The 19,867-nt window shown below is 44.8% G+C and overlaps 1 protein-coding gene across 2 annotated transcripts in view; it reads right to left on the reverse strand.

The window, feature by feature from the left end:
* F830045P16Rik (RIKEN cDNA F830045P16 gene) overlaps window positions 1–19,236 on the reverse strand; it is a 78,806-nt gene extending 59,570 nt beyond the window's left edge. For both annotated transcript variants that reach the window (NM_001379444.1, NM_177653.3), the window contains exon 1: window positions 19,003–19,236. In NM_001379444.1, coding sequence (NP_001366373.1) covers window positions 19,003–19,096 — 94 coding nt within the window. In that variant the 5' untranslated portion in view covers window positions 19,097–19,236. The remainder of the gene's footprint in view (window positions 1–19,002) is intronic.
* Window positions 19,237–19,867: the final 631 nt, after the last annotated feature.

The following is a 19,867-nucleotide window of genomic DNA, read 5'->3' on the forward strand; positions in this document are numbered from 1 at the left end:
CATACTTAAATGGTCTTGTGTGGCCACTGAAATGTTATGCTTTTCAGAGAGAACACAGCAGGACCTGAAGTTTTCTATAAAATAGTTCAATGATATGACCAAATACATTTCTCTCATGTTAACAGACGGTGAATGCCTCCTATGAATTTTCATTGAAATATTAACTTGAACCTTTATAGCTCTGTTCTACAATAAGCGTTTCCAACTCCCTGAGAGTAGCCATTGTGAAACCATTTCTTCTTAGTTTAACTTGGTTGATAGGAGGTTTGGGGTAGGGGGTGGATTGTTGGTATTTTGCTAAATTGTTGAGTATCGGTTTGTGGAGGAAAAACACAAATGAATTAGAGTCCTGTTAGTAGCCATTTAATAATTGCCTGCATAGTTGCTTTACTCTAGTACCTTCAGGACTATTGAGTAATGTCTACGATATCTGAGAGTGGTAGCTGCTACCCTACACTGAGAGTCTTGAAAAGACAAAAATATAAAAGCAGGAAATACTGACTGCAGACAAGATGGAGCCTTTGCTGCTGTGCCACAAACAATGAAACAAGGAAAAACAACAAGAACATTGGGAAGACCTCCGCTCCATCCAGTAGCATAGCCACATGGGAGAAAATGACCAGGACACACAGCTGGGTCGGCTTTGTTTATTGAGAAAAGAGAAAGAACGCTCTTGACTCCAAACTAAGGAAAACTCCAAATCTACCCTTGTTTTAAAAGACCGGATGCATCATTGCAAGGCAAGATGGTGAGCACCAGTAGTTCCAGCTCTCAGAAGGAGGTGGGGATCATTGCAAGCTAGAGGCTAGCCTGGTCTACACAGCGAGTTTCAATCCAGTAAGTGCTACCAAGCAAGACTTTGTCTCAGAGAATGAACCTGTAACATTGAAAAGAGTAGGGGTGGGGATGGAGAAGGCAGGGCATTAGGGGTAAAGGTTGGGAGCTGGGGGGTGGGTGGTTCCTGAAAAAAATATCAACAGACACAAAAAGGAAGTAAAAACTACACACACAAAAAAGCAACAACAGCAACTAAACAAAACAAAACAGTTAAATAGAAAAGAAAGTGGAGGTGGTTGGGGGGACTAAGGGCAAGATACTATCAGCCATGAAAACAAGTAACAAAGCAGCAAATGTAATTATCAGTAACTTATTTAAATGTAAATGGGTTAAACTTTTCAGTCAAAAGGCACAGGCTGAACCCTGAACTGAGGAAATGGCTCAGTGAATAAAGTACTTGCCACACAAACTGGGGGACTGGGTTAAAATCCCCAGGACCCACATAAAGCCAGACGGCAGCATGCTCTGGAATCCCAGTGTGGTGGTAAGACAGAAGGTGCAGACAGGAGGAAGCTCAGGGGCTGGTTGGCCTAGTGTACACAGAACAAAACACCACAAGAGACACTCTGTGCAAGGAAAAGGATCGGCTCAGGACCCCCAAGACCAAATCTCAACATAAATGGGGATTTTTTAGCTCCAGAGGGACGGAGGGTAGGGATAAGGGAAAAGACAGGAGAGAGAGGAAGAGAGAGGATGGGAAAGGGAACAAAGGAGAGGGGAGAAAAGCAGCAAAGGAGAGATGTAAGGGGGTCTGTCCCAGAGTGGGACAAAGGACAAAGGATAAGGGAGACAGATGTGGCACAAAAGAAAATGGCAGTTTATAAAGGTAAAATGGGAAACCCTGTGTTAGGATGTGGTGTTTAATTTTAATTGGTGAGATGAGCCAGATGGGGTTTTTTTGATTGCTGAACTTCAATACTTTGATAGCTGGACCTTGGCTGTCAGCTTCAGGAGGAAGTGGCCAAAGGAATAGACCTTGGTGGCTAGCTCTAGGAATGTAATTGAATGGTTTTTAGCAAGGAGGAGGGAGCGGAGGAAGGGTAAGGCCTGCCAGAACCATGCTAGCCAGAGTCTCTTCAGGACTGACACCTGAAGCTATCCTCTGACTATCATACACACACCGTGACAAGCACACCTCTGCACACACACACACACACACACACACACACACACACACACACACACACACACCATACATGCATAAAGGCATAAACTGATGAGTGGATTCAATTATGATAAAATTCAACTATCTGGTGTCTACAAAAGATTTTCTTTCCATCCGACATCATGCATAGAATGAAAGAGAAGCAACGGAAAAGGTGTCTCATGTAAAGGGTAACCAGGAGATATCTGGGGTGATTATACTGTCACATAAAATGGCCTTTAAATCAATTGTGACTTTAAAAGACAAAGAAGGACATTATATATTTATTTTAAAATGTCAATTTGCTGAGATGATGAGACACTTTTACATCTACAAGCAGCAAATGGCAGTACTCACCCCTTGAATGTGAGTCCTGAGGGCAGGAACTTGGTGTGGCTCACTCTTGTTAGCCAAAGCACAGGGACTTATTTTGCTCAGTTCCCACTGTCCCCAGCAACTGACCGTAAGAATAGTCCTTACCTATTGGTAAGGTCTGGGGGTTGTTTCCAGCCATCCTTAGCTCTCCTCGGTGTCCCACTCAGGAACTGGGTACTCGCTCTTTGTTAGCCTTGCTCCGAGTATGCCAATAAGAACGAGGGCTCTTGGACAGGTGTATCCAGTGTCCCCAGTCAAACATACCAGGGGATGTAAAAACTCCAAGAGGCTTCACCAATGGAACTGGTGTTTCCCAGAAGGACACTGAAACCCAGGTATCAGGATCAGGTATCAACTGAAGGTCACACAGCAAAGCTAGTATTCAGGCAGACCTGAGTCTGTTCATTACTCTACCTGCCACATGCTCTGACTTTGGGAGACTACCTAGCCTCAGGAAGTCTTTTTGTCACACCCTTCCCTTCCACTTCCCTTCCCACCCACCACTTTCTCTGCCCTCTGCATTGTAAGGCCTATCTCAGCTTTGTCTGTATTCATGTCATACCGGATGAGAATTTTATACCCATGGCCCTTTGGAGAAGTGATTTTACCTGACAATCTGATTTTTATTCTGGGGAACCACAATGGAAGGAATGAATGAACTGACTCTGAGAAGTTGTCCTCTGACCTCCACACTCACACCACGACACACACATGCCTACACATGCACATACCAAAACATGGACACACAAAGTAATAATAATAATAAATTTTTAAAAAGAAGTTCTCTTTTAGGCTTTATTTTACAGATAAGATAAGCCCATGAGATAGAAAGAGACCAGACAGTTGGGTTGGTTGGGTTTTTCAGATCAGCTCGACACACACTAGAATCATCTGAGAAGAGGAAGTTTCATCTAAGAACATGTCCCCATCACATTGGCCTTTAGGGCAGTTTCTTGATTGGTGATTGATGCAGAAAGGCCTAGCCCACTGTAAGCACTTCAATTTCTGGGCAGGTGGTCTTACCTTACATTGAGCAAGCCAGTGAAAGCAGGCCAGGAAGCAGGGTTCCACCATGGTCCCTTGGTGATGGACTGTAAGCTGTAAGCTGAAGTACACTTTCCTCCCCAAGTAGCTTGTGGTCATTGTGCTTTATCACAGTGACACAAGGATGACAGTGATACAGTGATAACAAGGATACAAGTCAAGGAAACTACGAGGGCCCAGAGCCAAGACCAGCCTCCAGTCTCATCTTGAAGGCTCCATCAGCCCTCAAAAGTATGATAATCCCTAACGACTATCTATAAACGTTTGTCCTTTTACCCACAGATATATGTAGTCTTGACCTTTCATCAAGAAAACGTCCTTTGTAACAGATGAAGACCACTACAGAAATCCATAGGCAATCAAAATGCAGAATTATGGAACCTGGTCTCAGTGGATGCATCTACAAAACACTCCTGTGCCTAAGGCTCAAGGAACATTGCAGAAGAGGGGCAGAAAGGTTGAACGAAACAGAGGGTCAGGGAGTTTGTCTTGAGACTGTGTCTCCTAGTTCTTACATGCGTTCACGCGACCGGCCAGGAAAGACGCAGCAAACCAGAATCTTCTGCGGCAAAACTTTATTGCTTACATCTTCAGGAGCAAGAGTGTAAACCCCCCTTTGCTTACATCTTTAGGAGCCAGAGCGCCAGAGCGCCAGAGCGCCAGAGCGCAGAGCAAGAGCTCTATTGTTTACATCTTTAGGAGCAAGAGAGCAAGCCCAAAGCCCCAAAGCGAAAAGCGAAACCCCGTCCCTCTTAAGGAGAGTTATCCTTCGCCTAGGACGTATCACTCCCTGATTGGCTGCAGCCCATGGCCGAGTTGTAGTCACGGGGAAGGCAGAGCACATGGAGTGGAGAACTACCTTTGGCACATGCGCAGATTATTTGTTTACCACTTAGAACACAGCTGTCAGCGCCATCTTGTAACGGCGAATGTGGGGGCGGCTTCCCACAGTTCCCCCTTTTCTATTAATAAAAGCAATAGGCCACCCATATTAATGAGAGTGGAGATAGAGGTCAAATCCCCAGTGTGCAGGTAAAGGAGCCGTACACATAACCTCCTCCCAGGCTCATCACCTAGAGGGGTCCTGGTCTGGTCCCGTGTTGTTTTTCCTGGAGGAAGGACACTTGAACACTCAACCTTCTTGAAAGATGACATGTCTCCCTAGAATAGGCTCATATATGCCGCAGAGCCCTTCTACTGCAGTGCTTAGCCGTGCAACTCTCTCGGGCTGCTGAAGCACACTCACTCTATCCCGTGCAATGAGACTAGCCTCGTGGTGTGCAAGAGCTGAGTGGCCAGCGACCTATTGCTTAAGCATAGATAACCATAAATCAGGGGAAGCACCATGTTCTAGTCCTGCAAGCGCCTGGGCAATAACCACCTTGTCTCTCCTAGTTTGGGCCTTAAGCTTACAGACCAACCAGAGAAGCAACACTAATCCACAGCAAAGTGTATCTCCAAATAATATCAATCCCACCCATTCTTTAAAGAAGGAAAATGCTGAGGAGATCCAATTGGGTAATCCTTTGGTCAGGGACAGGTCCAAGCGCGTGGAGTTGACCTGAAGTCTCAATTCCCGAAGGATCTGTTCAAATTCAGCCGTCCAATTCTGTAACATATACTGAGAAAGACTTTTTGACAAATTAGCTGCCCTAGTAAATTTCTCATACTGAATGGAAGTAACACACAATCCCGGAAACTTTTGTTCACATCCCAGCTGAGCTATTTGCCATAATACATCTAGTTGTTTCTGGACAAGATCTATGAGTTGATTAACCAGCATGAGACCACCCTGTATCTTGACATTAGCTGAGGCCTGTTTATCTATGACTGTAGTCACTGAGGCCGACAAAGTGTTAATGGTGTCAGTCGTCTGGACCTGTCCAGACAGAGCCAAGGCTGTCTGAATCAAGGCCAAACCCAGTTCCTAGTTAGTGGTAAAAAAGCAGGGGAATACTTGAGCATTATACATCACCGGCATTGGGAGTGGAAATGTCGACATTATCCCCCAACGCTGCTCTCTCTTTATTATTGACGCCCTGGACATCACCAAGACGAGGGACATCAGTATTCTCTTGGTCAGTCTAGATTTTTCGGGTGAGTCTTTCTGGTATCCAAAATGGGTTGTCTTCATTCTGTGGGAAAACACAAATAGCTCCCCTGGATCTTATCAAAATAGGATCCGGGCCATACCATTTATTATCAAGGACATTTTTCCATTTAACCATCTCATTGGGCCTATCTGGCTCTGAACAATGACGTTCAGCCGCAGTATGGCCATGAGCATCAATATTTAAAAAATTGAGTGTAAAGAGTGCCATAGACACAGACACTCTTGGTACTCGGGGTAGAGTCTCGACTCCCCTCTTCTGCTTTATTAGATAGGCTTTGAGGGTGCGATGCGCACGCTCAACAATACCCTGTCCTTGAGGGTTGTATGGAAGTCCAGTCAGGTGGGTCACGTCCATCTGACGGCAGAACTGCTGGAATTTTTGAGATGTATAAGCTGGTCCATTATCAGTCTTAAGGAGTTTGGGTTTCCCCCAAGCACTCCATGCCTCAAGACAATGTTGAATCACATGTGAGGCTTTTTCACCTGTTAAAGGTGTGGCAAACATTACACCAGAGCAGGTATCAATAGAAACATGTAAATATTGATTTCTCCCAAAGGAGGAAATATGCGTGACATCCATTTGTCAGACCTGTAATGGCCTGATGCCACGAGGGTTTACCCCTACATGAGGAGTAGATAAAATTTGACAACAATCTAAAGGCATTATTAAGTAATCAGAATCATTTTCAGTAGAACCAATCCCTCTGGCAGCTCAAGGAATACCAGAGGAAGGAAAACAGCCATGTAGGCTTGGCAAAATTATTAGTTGAGCTATTCTGTCCCTTTGTGATATAGAAAAGACAATTGAGGACAAGAACAGAGAACCTGAAGTTCCCCTTTATAATCCTGATCTACAACTCCAGGGTGGACAATAAGACCTTGTAGGCTGCAAGAGCCTGCCTCTGTCTCTCTGGCCACAAAATCTGAGAAGGACTCCTGAGGTCCCTGGACGATCTTTGTTAGTTGTCCAGTGGCTTCACCTGCTCGGGAGAGCGCCTTCCAGGCCCTAATAGCCTTTTCATCTGATTCAGAACTACTAAGAACTGGCTCCTTGAGCTCATCTAGTGATGAGTATAGGCTCCTTCTCCTAGAAGCCTCTGCTGATTGATCTTTTTTCTTTTCTTTTTCCTTCTCCTTCCTTCCAATCTCTCCCCAGGTATTCTTACCTGACCTAAACTTTTCCTCGGGTTCAAGACCCTTGGAAAGGCCTGTATACTTAGTTTGTGTACCATATTTCCTCTTTGCTCCTATTCTCTCTCCCCGCTTTACTTCTGATAGATTGCCCTGAATTTCATCCAGAATTTTCAGCCCTGCCTTAACCACTTGATAACATGTGAAAAGGAACAAAAAGGCTCCTAACACTAGAAAAAGTTCAAGGCCAAACATACCTTGTAAAGCTATTTCCCACTTTACTTCTGATAGACTGTCTTGAATTTCGTTAGAAAGTTCAAGACCAGACTTACCTTGTAAAGCTATTTCCCACTTTACTTCTGATAGACTGTCTTGAATTTCGTTAGAAAGTTCAAGGCCAGACTTACCTTGTAAAGCTATACTTACGGGTACCCTGTTCCCCAGCTGAAGAGTTCTGAATTCACGCAGTTGAATCCTTCTCAACAGTCTGTGATGCGGGAACACTTTATTACCACCGTTCCCCAGCTGAAGAGTTCTGAATTCACGCAGTTGAATCCTTCTCAACAGTCTGTTTTACGGGAACACTTCATTACCGTGACCCGCAGTTCTGGTTCCGGAATGAGGAATCTTCCTTGCGCCGGTGATGGTTAACTCCCGTCCCGAGTTTTCTTGTCCCGGGTTTTCGGCACCAACTCTTACACGCGTTCACGCGACCGGCCAGGAAAGACGCAGCAAACCAGAATCTTCTGCGGCAAAACTTTATTGCTTACATCTTCAGGAGCAAGAGTGTAAACCCCCCTTTGCTTACATCTTTAGGAGCCAGAGCGCCAGAGCGCCAGAGCGCCAGAGCGCAGAGCAAGAGCTCTATTGTTTACATCTTTAGGAGCAAGAGAGCAAGCCCAAAGCCCCAAAGTGAAAAGCGAAACCCCGTCCCTCTTAAGGAGAGTTATCCTTTGCCTAGGACGTATCACTCCCTGATTGGCTGCAGCCCATGGCCGAGTTGTAGTCACGGGGAAGGCAGAGCACATGGGGTGGAGAACTACCTTTGGCACATGCGCAGATTATTTGTTTACCACTTAGAACACAGCTGTCAGCGCCATCTTGTAACGGCGAATGTGGGGGCGGCTTCCCACACCTAGTAACATCAGAAGATACACCCATGAAGTCATACCAACATGACTGCCCAGATGTGTACCGAGTAAGGATGGCACCGATGGACATGTCAACTGGACACAGAACTGAGGAAAGGCAGTGAGGAAATCTGGGAGAGGCCCCCAGCCCCCAATACCAAATGGTTAGCTCTGCAAACATACGTACAAATAATATCACATGGACTCAAGGGGTTATATTTAGGAATATATATGTATATATAAAATAAGAGGCTATGAATTTGATGTAGAGCAGGGAGCTGTATATGGAAGGGTTTGGAGGGACAAAAGGGAAGAGAGATATAATATAATATAATTATATTATAACCTCAAAATAAAATTTAAGGAAAAAGTATGCAGAGACTTGAGGTACCAGAACCCATTCTATCTGTTCCCAGCTTCCCCAGAAAATAACTGCTCCTGCTCCCATCTCCTGTAGACATTTCTTTTCATGGAAGGACGACTGTGAAATATGAGTTTCATTCTCCAAGACTAGAACACCTAGAAGACTGCATGGGGCCACCCAGGCCTGGACAACTTTAACCTTTTCATGCTCAGGGTCCTTGTTGGTTGATAGGGATTGAGTTAAGCATTATAGGTATGTCTCTAGTTCAGTGAGGTCAAAGCAATAACTGCAATGAAACACACAGAGCCTGTCAGGAAATGGCTTGTGCAAGAACTTTGCTATCTATGGTCTGGTTTTACCAAAGTTCAGGTTGCCCCCATTGTGACATACTGAGATGTGATGGAGTCTCCAAGAGGTGTTTGGGCCATGTAGGTCTTGCCTTCCTGCAAGGGTTAGAGCTTTTCCCACAAGAGAGGGTCAGTTTCTGCTTGTTGGTTAGAAAGATAGTGGCCTCCTTTGCCCTGCCTCTTCTGCATAATCCTTCTGCCTTGGGGTTACTACTGCTGTGTGAAACACCATAATTAAAGCAACACGGGGAAGAGAGGGTTTATCCTGCATATATATCCTGAGTCACAGTCCATTTAGGGGAAGCCTGAACTCAAAACTCTTGAGGATCCTGGAGGCAGGAGCTGATGCAGAGATCATGGAGGAGTGCTGCTTACTGGCTTTCTCCTCATGGCTACCTCAGCCGGCTTCCTTTTATAGAACCCAGGGCCATCAGCCCAGGGATGGCACCACCCACAATGGGCTGGGCCCTCCCCCCTCGATTACTAATTAATCTTACAGAGGCATTTCCTCAGTTGAGAGTCCCTGTCTCAGATGACCCTAGCTTGTGTCAAGATGACATAAAAACTAACCAGCATACCCCATTTCCTCCCTTTCTTCTCGGCAGATGGACCATCAAGCCCTGACAAGAAGCCAGCAGAGTCTGCTCCCACGCTCCTGACCCTCCCCTACCTTTGGAACCCTAGTGTCAATAAGCTGTGTCTACAAACTGTCACAGGTAGTCTAACTACAAAGCTGACCTAGACAAGATCTAATGGGCAAGAGCCTGACTGTGCTTTTAACCCCTTCAGAGTCTTGGGTTGCAGATCGCTGGGCTGTTGGGCAGCTGGGTGATGTGTGCAAAGCTGAGGTATGTGGTTAGCAGTGCCTCTGTGATGGTGTGCACACTTCCAAGCTGCCTTGCATTGCTTGCTTTTGTTTCCAGTGAGTGAGGGGTAGTAAGAGCTGGTGTGGGGAAGCCCAGATATTTTTGCTCAAAGCCTGTCCAGAAGGAGCCTGACCCACACAAAGATGAAGGAGAGCTGAAGAGTAATAGGGTCTGACTGGGCCCCTGGATGTGATCCTCGGTGATCAGAATTCGGCAGTTCCTCCTACTGCCTAGCAGCATCATGGTCAGCAGTGGGGGCTACAAAGTATGTTGGGAGAGCTTGGCTCCTGCCCAGACCAGGTGTGAGCCGCTGGCTGCCGTCCCCAGACTCTCCTCACCACGGACTGCAGTTCTCTCACCCTGGTCACTTTCTCTTCATCTTTTTTCTGGCAGCAAAGAAGCTCTTTACTCCCAGGGAGGCTCAGTCTCCTTGGTAAGGAGCCTCCTCTCTGACTCAGGAGGTAAAGAGTGAGGGTCGTATGCTCAGAGCCCAAAAGAAACCCTACAGCCAACACTGCCTAGCAACCCCTGCTGGAGAAGCAGTGATTCTGAGCCCACAAAAGGGAAGAGGCACTGTCAAATCTGAACCCAAGTCTTGTCCCTGACATGCAGGCCAGGCATCCTTCTGCTCCTGACAAAAGCCACACGGTCCCGTGAGCCTCCTCTTGATTTAAGTTTACATACACCATGCTAGCAAAACAGTGTTACTACATTCCAATGTCATAACGTATTTTAGCATAAGGCTCTAAAATCCTATTATAAACAGAACGTGCTAACACGGATTTATATTTTAACTCAACATCTTAAAGCACGACTCTTAGCAACATTCCAATCTAAAACTCCAAGGCAACCTATCCTTCTAGCAGATAGCATGACCCAGCATCTTAGTACAGTATCGGAATACATTGGAACACAGCATCTAGACTTGTAATTAAAAAAAAATGAACGAGGTCTGTATTGTGTGAACACAACCCTTCCACAACTCGCTGAAAGACTTTTAAGGTACCACTTTAGTATCAGTGGCTCTGGGTCTGACTGGACAGGGTGCAGCAGAACCCAAGCTGTGCTCAGAGCTCATGGCTTCCTCATGGACTATTCACCACAGCATGCGGCCCTGTACCCCATGTCTGTGAGGCCAGAGCACTCTCCAGTTGTGGGACCCAGCCAGATCCACCCAGCCACCAAGCTTTCCACCAGGGACAGCCTTCCTAAAGCCCCTGACATCCCTGCTCCTTATTCCATGCCCCAGGCTTCTGTGAGCTGAGACTGCTTTAGGGGCACGAGGGGGACAGGGGTGTCAGTCTTAAATACAGTGACTTAGGTCTTCTTCACCATCTGGGTTACAGGGTAAAGACAGGATGGACCTTGTGGCAATGTGACCTCCTGCAGGCCTTGGGGAACTATTGGCCACGTCTGGGTCTTCTGACCCACCCGTGACTTCCCAGAAATAGGCTGCCTTACAATATGTTGCACACTCCAGCCCACTCACACCCTGCTTTGGCTCTTTTTATCCCCCATAGCCTGGGCCATACTGCCTTATTTCCCATGGCGTATTTAGCAGCTTTTATGGGTCCCTTCTGCTATAAGCTCCTCACCAGTGACCCCAGAGACTGAACTATGCTGCAGCAACCCCATTTTTACGGATTTCTTAACCTAGGTCAATTTCCTTTTCTAGGTGGGTGTTCATTTCTTTCCATGCTCACTCCAGGCCTCAGCAAAGCTGGTGCCTAGAATCACCCTGTTTGAAGTCCCATGGCCCTAGCACAGGTCACAGCCATAAGAAATGGTTAATGTTCCCATAGATGACTTTGCTGTGCAGCTACGGCACAGAGCCTTGGGCTGAATATCAGCTCCGGGAGGCCAGGTCCTCTTTTATCTTGTTCCTCTGTGTCTGACAATGAGAGAGCAGGTGCTCATCCAAGAGCTGTGTAGTAATAAGGCATATAGCCAAACATACCCTCTTTAAAGTGTTCCACATAGGGCTGGGTATTGGTAGTGGTACGGCAGCAGTGGTACCTACCTTTAATCCCAGCACTCAAGGGGCAGATGCAGGCAGATCTCTGAGTTCAAGGCCTGGTCTACAGAGCAAGTTCCAGGACAGCCAAGGGCCACACAGAGAAACTCCTGTCTTAAAACTAAAAAACAAACAAACAATAAAACAAACAAACAAACAAAAAAACCCAAAACTCCCACATAGAAAAATTATAAACAGCATACAAGTTTTCCTCTCCCAGGAAGCAAGTAGATTCCTTCCTGCTCTAGGGTAGGTTGTCACAAAAGGCAAAGTCCATTACCTGGGAAAGGGGTATTCTCTGCAGAAGGCAGAGCAGAACATATGGAGTAGTACACATGGCTAGTGGGGTGCCCAGTATGCTCTCTGATTATTTTAACTGATATAAGTATTTCCCTGATGGAGGTTTCTTAACACCTTACTCAGGACCTTAACCTGTGCCATTACCCTGCTGGTGACACCCCTCCCCAGAGCTTCAGTTCTAACTCAGTGGGAGTGTGCACCCTGCCTCCTGCACAGGGGTGACATTGAGAGTCAGATGCGACACCAGATGTAAAGCGGCATCCGGAAACCCAGGAGCCCTCTCTGCCTCCAGCATGTGCCTTGCTGTTATTAGACAACACGTCACTGGGTCTGTACAGCTGGAACTGTCCTGCAGCTGGGCTGTCTCTCCAATGGTAGCCAGAGGCTCTGAGAGTCCAAAGTCACCTGACCTAGAACCAAGGCCAGCTTTCTCTCTCCAAAAGCCACGGAAGCAGCAAATTAAAGCTCCCACAAGTCCCAGGCCTGCCGGATCTGAGGATGCCCATCCGTGTGAATGAATGCCAGGTGGCCAGGAAGGGCAAACAGCTTACTTTCATGACTCCTCTCACTCGCTCTCAATTGTTTGCTTACAAGAGAGGAGGAGGTGGTGAGAAGCCGGGCCATCAAGTCACTAGGGGTGAGCTGTACCACTGCCAGCCAATCCCGTCTGCCAGAGCTGGCGCTGGAAAGGCCCTGGCCCCATCTTGCCAGGACACTTTATCTTTGTCCCAGAACACAAAAGGAGCCTTGTCTTGGCCCCTGCAGCACCAATTCCACATGCTCCTGACTGCCCCGGCCCCTCTGCCCCTAGAATGGCGTACTTTGTCAAGTCAAAAGACTAACTTGTTTCTTTTTCATCAAAACGTGTTGACTGACCTGGCTGATTTATCTTGGGAAAATGGTGGGTGGGGGAGGGGACTGAAGTGACAAGGACGAGCACAAGAACACAATCCACACAATCCGAAATGTCACAGAGACTGCCACGCTCAGGATTGGGCTTGTAGCTTGTACCAAGACCAAATAATGGCTGTGTATTGAGTGTAGTTTCAGGGGCTCCAGACAGCCCTGAAAGTTACTGGTAACACAGAACCACCATTGGGTTTTTTGTTTTGTTTTGTTTTGTTTTGTTTGTTTTTTGTTTGTTTGTTTTTGGTTTGGTTTTGATCTTTAAAGCTAAAAACTAAAAATTGTTTTTGAGTAGAAGTAACTCATTATCACACCTGAGGATGAATTAGTTCTCATGAAAATCAAGAGGTGAGTCAGCGACAGGGCTGAGTGCACATCAGTGGAGTCATTAGAGGTTAAAGAGGGGACGGTAGGAGGCACAAGCTGAACTAGGCACGATGATATTCAGGGCAAGCAGGCAAGTACAGACAACAGCAGGCACCAAGACACAGGCACACATGTGTATGCACACACTTGCACAGACACACACAATATACCCATATATTCACATATCTGTGCACATCACACACACATAAATATGCACATACACACCAATAAGCATGTTGAAAACAGGGACAAATGCACACATTTGTGCATATGTATATAAACAGGCAGGTGTATACATATATGTATGTACACACATAGGCTCCAGTGGTTAAGGGCCTCCCAGAGACAGCAAAGAAGACAACATGGTCACCTTCTCACTGTGTGTATGCATGTGTACATGTACATGTGTGTGTACTTATTTGTATGCATGTGTCTGTTTACTCATGTGTGCCTGCAAGTATATATGTCTACGTAAAGGCACACGTTTGTGCCTGTGTATATATCTATGTGCATGTTATTCATGTTTGTATGTGTGTCTTGTGTACATATATGCATATGCCTGCCTGCATGCATGTGTATCCATGAATGTGTGCATGTATGTGCCTGTTTTCATGTGCTTATATGGACTGCATATTTATGTATATGGTGTGTGCACAAGAATGTGTCTGAATGTGTGTGCATAGACATGTTTCCATGCATATACATGTCTGTGTGTGGTGATCACATGCATGTGTGTGAATGTGCATATTTAAATGCATGCTGTGCATGTGTGTGTGTGTTTGTGTGTGTGTGTGTGTAGCCCAATGTAAAAGAAGGTTCTGTGGGACTGGGTGGCTCTTACTCATGTAATCTTATAGTGGGACTGATTCAGACCCACAAAATATGTAAATAATGACACAGAGGCTTATTAGTATTTTAAAGCTTAGGTCTTAGCTGGGAAGTCCTCCCCTCCCCCCAACTACTCTATCCCTTCTAATCCTGGCCTATGTCCCTCCATGTGGCCAGGTCTACCTCTTTGCTCTGCTCTGATCCATCTGTCCACCTCTAGGTAATGCCAGAGAATCCCCTGTCTGTCAATTCTTCCCCCAGTTCTTTCTCTGTCAGGAGTCCCACCTTTCCTCTCCTGACTCAGCTATTGGCTATCAGATCTTTCTTAAATTAATCAGAAGGTGAGAGAGGTGTATGTTTACAAAATACTAAGGCAAGTGATGATCCATAAAAATAATAATACCAAAGTCCAGCCAGTCCTCAACTCTCTCCTGGTACAAAAATCAACATGTGAATAATCCAGAGACAACCTTTACACAGTGCACAAAAGATTACCCCAACATCTCACCTTTTAGTCTAATAAATGACTTTTTCATCAATTACATATAATAAGAACAATTATGAGAGCTACCAGGTAAGAAATACATTCACAATGTCCAGTCCATTTGTATTTGGCAACCTTGGAGAAAGTACTCCACTATTGATCCTAGCTTGGTGAGTTCAAAGTTCTGTACCGAAATCATTTTTTATCATAACCTGCATTTATCAACCTAAAAATATCTTTTTAGATCTTAAGACATTTTCTTAAATCCTAAACAACTTAAGCTTCTTTGTGAGACTATAACTATCTAGTCTCCAACCCCATCAGAGGTCTGCGAAGGATAACTATCACCCAAGTAAACAGGAGCAGCTTCCAAAACTACAGAAAGGACAGAGGCTGCTGGCTGCCTGCACAGTCACCCAAGATTCCTCTGTAACACTGGGGCAGCCGTTTTTAGCCTACAGGCCCAGAGCATCTGACAGACTTATCTGTGAAACAGGAATTATGAAGAACTGTCTGGCCTACCTTGTCTTAACAAAGTTGGCCAATCTTCCCAGTGTCCTGCTTGTCTACAGTTTAGACAGCATGCTGTCAGCACTCAAGACAAGGACAGTTGTTTTGCCCAGTAGCAGCTTTGCCACATTTGAAGCAAGCTCCTTATGGAAGTTCTTTGGTACCCATGATCTTCTTTGAAAGAAAATGGGTGTGCTGCCAGGAGCTGATGTGTCTCACTGTCAGAAAAAAACTTTATTTAAAAAAAATCTTAAATGCCGTATTCTGTAGATCTCTGAAGTGTTTGAAGACCATCCTTCTATCTAAAGTATATCTAAATAGACACATGTTATTTGATTCTAGCTATTTACCAACTGTTTAATTTAAAAACGTAGACAGGTGGCTACATAAAGCTTGTTTCTGTAATTAACTAAGCTAACATCTAACAAGACTACAAGTCTGACTCTTATAGGTGACTAATTACTGACTTGCATTTCTTCATTATCCTAGTTTGCAATAGTAGCTTGCATAAGGATAGAACTTTATATTGCATTTTAAAATGAGCTGCATATGTACAATGTCCTAAACAAGAGTTGAAACATACCTACAGTATGTTACAACAAAAGTACAACCTTAAATTTCTATCAATATATAATAATCCATCAAATAAAATATTTGAGATTTGTAATTGCTTTCTAGTCTAAAAGTAGATTTAACAAGCTACCTTTTCATCCTATCTTCCCCTTTCCCCCCTTTTTTCATCCCCTCTCCCCCCTTTCCTTCTAACACTAGATAGAGAAAGAAGGATAGAGGAAAGAAAGAGAAAGAGAGAGAGAGAGAGAGAGAGAGAGAGAGAGAGAGAGAGAGAGAGATCCTAAATCTGATCTCCTTTACTTTGTTTCCTTCCTAACCAAGGCCAATAACGACTTGTGACTGCCCCCCACCCCCAATCATGGCAAGTATCCATCACTCATCAAATGACCAAAACCTACCCACCCTACTTCTTGGGAATGGAGGCATCATATTCTTAGAATTGCTTCCTGTTGTCTGGAGGCTACGGCATTTTGGGGAGACCCTAAGATAACTGGATTTGGATATTGTCCAAATCCTGGGAAAGCTAGCTGTATTATTTGATGTCCAGTCTCTGTGGGATGAAAAGGGGTAGGACTTAAATGAAGTCTTTCCTGGAACAGTCTGTGAGGCTGGGCCAGTTGAGCTGGCCACTTTGAGGTTGTCTTAAATGCAAGTTTTGAGGAAACAGAAACTAAGACAATCTGTGAGAATGGATCACATGGGCTACTTGTCTTGCCTTCATTCTTGTCTTCATTCTGCTCTGAAGGCACATAAACTTTTAAAGGAAATATACAATTTTGCATTAATACGTGTATGGAATATGCAGTGTGCACAAATCAGCTAACGATGATTCTCTGCTCCATGTTTGAGCAGGTGACAGGCATCAAACTTTCTAAGTCCATTTGGACTATAAGAAAAGTGTGATATAAATCTCTATCCATGTCATATGAGAGTGTGGCGTGTAATATTAAGTCATGAGGATTCTGAAGCTAACAGGATTCATTGGCTACTGCAGAGACACTCATGTCTCAGCCAGTCTCAGAGCTGATCCCATGTGCATGGGTCGGCATTCACGCCACCTGTTTTGTTGCTCTTGGTCTATTTCTCTGTGTCTGCAGTCAAATAGTCAAGCTTAATTTTATTAATTTTAAAGGAACCCATAGATTTTCATTTCCTGTAAAAATAAAGACAAATCCTCTTCCTCAACTCAACACATTTCCTGACCTTCATTCTAAAGTTATCATATATATATATATATATATATATATATATATATATATATATATATATATGAATTAGATCAGCCTCTATATATATATAGGCTGAATTCAGTAGTCCTGTCTAAAATCTAATGTTTTTCAGCATCTGTGCTACCTGTCTTGTTGTCATTTAAAGATTTATAGTCAATAAAGCATTTATTTATCCTATCTCTGGGAGATCCCATATTCTCTTGTTTTATGAGCATTTCCTTTAAAGTGTAGTTAGATCTTTTTATGATTGTTTGACCCGTAGGATTATGAAATATATCTGTAGCATGTTTTATGTCTGAATGTCTAAAACGTTGTTGTGTTCTGTTGGATAATACGCTGTAACACCACTAGCTTCAATCTGCAAAGGCATCTCCAAGATAGCCTCTGCTCACCTCTAATAAATGTGCAATTTCAGATTCAGCCTTTTCAGAACTTCGGGCAGAAGCCCATTGGGATTTTAAATAGATATCAATTGTATGATTATCATCGTATGTATATACTCTAATTTTCCAAACTCTACAAAATTAAACACAAAAGCTATGTATGAAATTGCTCTGAGGTGGCATCATCAAACAGAATCTGTATTTGCTCAGCATACAGCATCTCTATGGGTTGCCATTCTGCAATCTTATCACAAAGTGGCACTGCAGGGTTTAGATTTGATTCCTCTAAAACTTCTTTATTTTGATTCAAAGGATTGTCTATTGCTTGTAACCTAACATTTAATTCCTCAGTCCTCTCCTCTCCTCTTCTTATCTAAGTTTGTTTTATTTTTATTTTTCTTAAAGAGGATATATAAAATTGCAAGCATTACGGAAAATATAATTATTTTATGCTGATAACTGAAACAAAATTATATGGGGTCCAAGTGCTCTCTGCCATTTTGTAGTCCTCATTTTTTTTAAACAGAAAATATTTTTTTTAAATCTAACTCTCTCTTTCCTTTGGAGATTTCACTTGTTATTTTTAAATTACTTATTTCTTTCTATGACTGTCTATAGCCAGTTTGTTTTCTTTCTTCAGCACCTAAGCACAATTCAAAACATACATTGGCCCATCAGAGGCTCATCTGTGCTCAGGACTCCAGTTTCTCATTCACTCCTGGGCTTGGCTTCTGCTGCCTGCAGTCACTCCTTTTTCAGCTCCACTTAGCATGGGATGATAACCACTGGCTCCGCCCCCAGTTGCTCTGCTCATAGAGAAGGGGCAGTTCCACCACTCTGCACCCACAACAGCCAGAGAAACTGAGGCTTCTGTGCTCTGGGACCTATCCCACCCACTTTTCAGCGGCCAGTTCACGTCTTTGTTTCCCACCCAACTCTGGCTGCAACCACTGTCTGCCTGCCCAAGCAGCAGCAGCAGCAGCAGTCCTTAGGCTGTTGAGCATTCCCAAGGTTCACCAACTGGGCCAGCACCTCTGACCTCTGTCCATTCCGGCCCACAGCAGCCCAACCTCCCACCTAAGCAGCAGTCTGGAGGGGGTGGTGACACCTCTACACCACAGGAGCTCAGCCCAGCAGGTCAGTAATGTGCCTACCTGCTGTGCCATGCTTGGGAGAACTTGTGGTAGCTGTGTCTGGGGCTCCTCTCCAATGGCCTCCCGCATGGCTCTGTTGCTAGGGAAACATCTTCCATGCTTTCCTCTGGAGACTTTTCTGAGGCCCTAAGCTTGGATATACATACCCTCACATTGGACACCAATTATTGCCAGACTTTCTTGGAGCCGCCAGCTCCTGAATAATGACACAGAGACTTATTATTTAAGAAAGCTTAGGCTCTGTAGCAGGTTATCTCCTAGCTAACTCTAACCCGACTAATTCCAGCTCACATCCTGCCACACGGCCCATTACTTCTCACTCAACCTCCACACCTGTTCCTTCCACCTCCGTGTCACACTGGTGAATCCCCCACCTCTTGATTCTTTCCCAAAGACCCTCTCTCTGTCCAGAAGTTCCATCTATTCTTTCCTGCCTCAGCTACTGGCCATTAGATCTTTAGTAAACCAATTAGAAGGCGAGAAGGGTAAATGTTTCCAACACAAGTGATGATCCATAAAAATAATAATACCAAAGTCTGGCCAGTATTCTCCTCTCTGGCGGCACAGAAACCAACATTTGCATAACACAAAGACAAACTTTACACAGTGTACAAAAAGATTACCCCCGAGATAATCTTACATTCATTCTGGATGACACAGAAGCTGCAAGAGTATTCCAGGGGTGGCGTGATTTAATTTGCATTTTCAAGAAAGTCTCCTGTTGTATGAGAGTAGACTGGATGGAGGATGATCAGGTAAGAGTGTCATCAACTGGGACATATAGTTCAGGGTGGGCCAGGGAGAGTGGACAGAGTGAGGAAAATAAGCTTTAAGTCAGGGAAGGACTGAGCAGATGAGTGAGCCTTTGATGTGAGAAATTTAGGTCTGGTCATTATTCGCTTACCAAACAAGAGTAGAAAAATCCATCTCCTTTTCTGGGCCTCAGTTTCCCTGTCTGTGACATAAGGCAGAGCAGCTGGTGCCAAGGTCTTCTGCATCAGGCACAGGCAGCCCTATATTTAGGGCCTTGGCTCTCAAGCTATGATCCAGTTACTAATCCCAGCAGGCCTGAATGCCCCATGGCAGCTGCAGAAACCTGGGGACGATGCTGCAGCTCAGGGACAGTTGCCTGTTGTCTACAGAAACTGGGACAACCAGAGGACATGAGACTTGTCTGCCCACACCACAGGCTGGGAACGGCTGGTCTGATGGCACCTTTCAACTGGAGGAAAAGTGCAGGCCACCAGCCAGGGGCTTCCTGAGCCCTTCAGGGAACTGATGTCCCAGTCACAATGTCTTTCCAAATGGTCCAGGTTCAACTCGGGGGCTGTGACCAGCCTCAGTGGATGACCCTCAGTGGGCTGATTCAGACTTCTCCCCTGGGCTCTTGACAAGGTATAAATCACTAGCTCTGGTTTATTGAGTAGAAAAATGAAGACCAAAAAAGTCATGGGCAGCAAAGCTAGGAGTTGAACATGGCTAAGTAATACTTCCATCATTCTTTGCTGCCTCTCAAGGATGCAGTGGAAGGGTGGTAAAGAGAAATAGAAGCTAAATATGTTTTAATAAATATAGACATTCACACCCACCTGCTTTGCCAGGGATGAGGACTTTCAAACAAAAGCTGCTTTGTGCAGCTGAAGTGAAGCATGTGTGTGTGTGTGTGTGTGTGTGTGTGTGTGGTGGTGGTGGTGGTGGTGGTGGATAAGCCCCTGGTCATTGTTTACAGCCTTTTTGCTGCTTATTTATTCCTTTGTAATTGCCACAGA

Source organism: Mus musculus, chromosome 2 (assembly GCF_000001635.26).
Source record: "Mus musculus strain C57BL/6J chromosome 2, GRCm38.p6 C57BL/6J".
In the NCBI taxonomy this organism is placed as follows: Eukaryota; Metazoa; Chordata; class Mammalia; order Rodentia; family Muridae; genus Mus; species Mus musculus.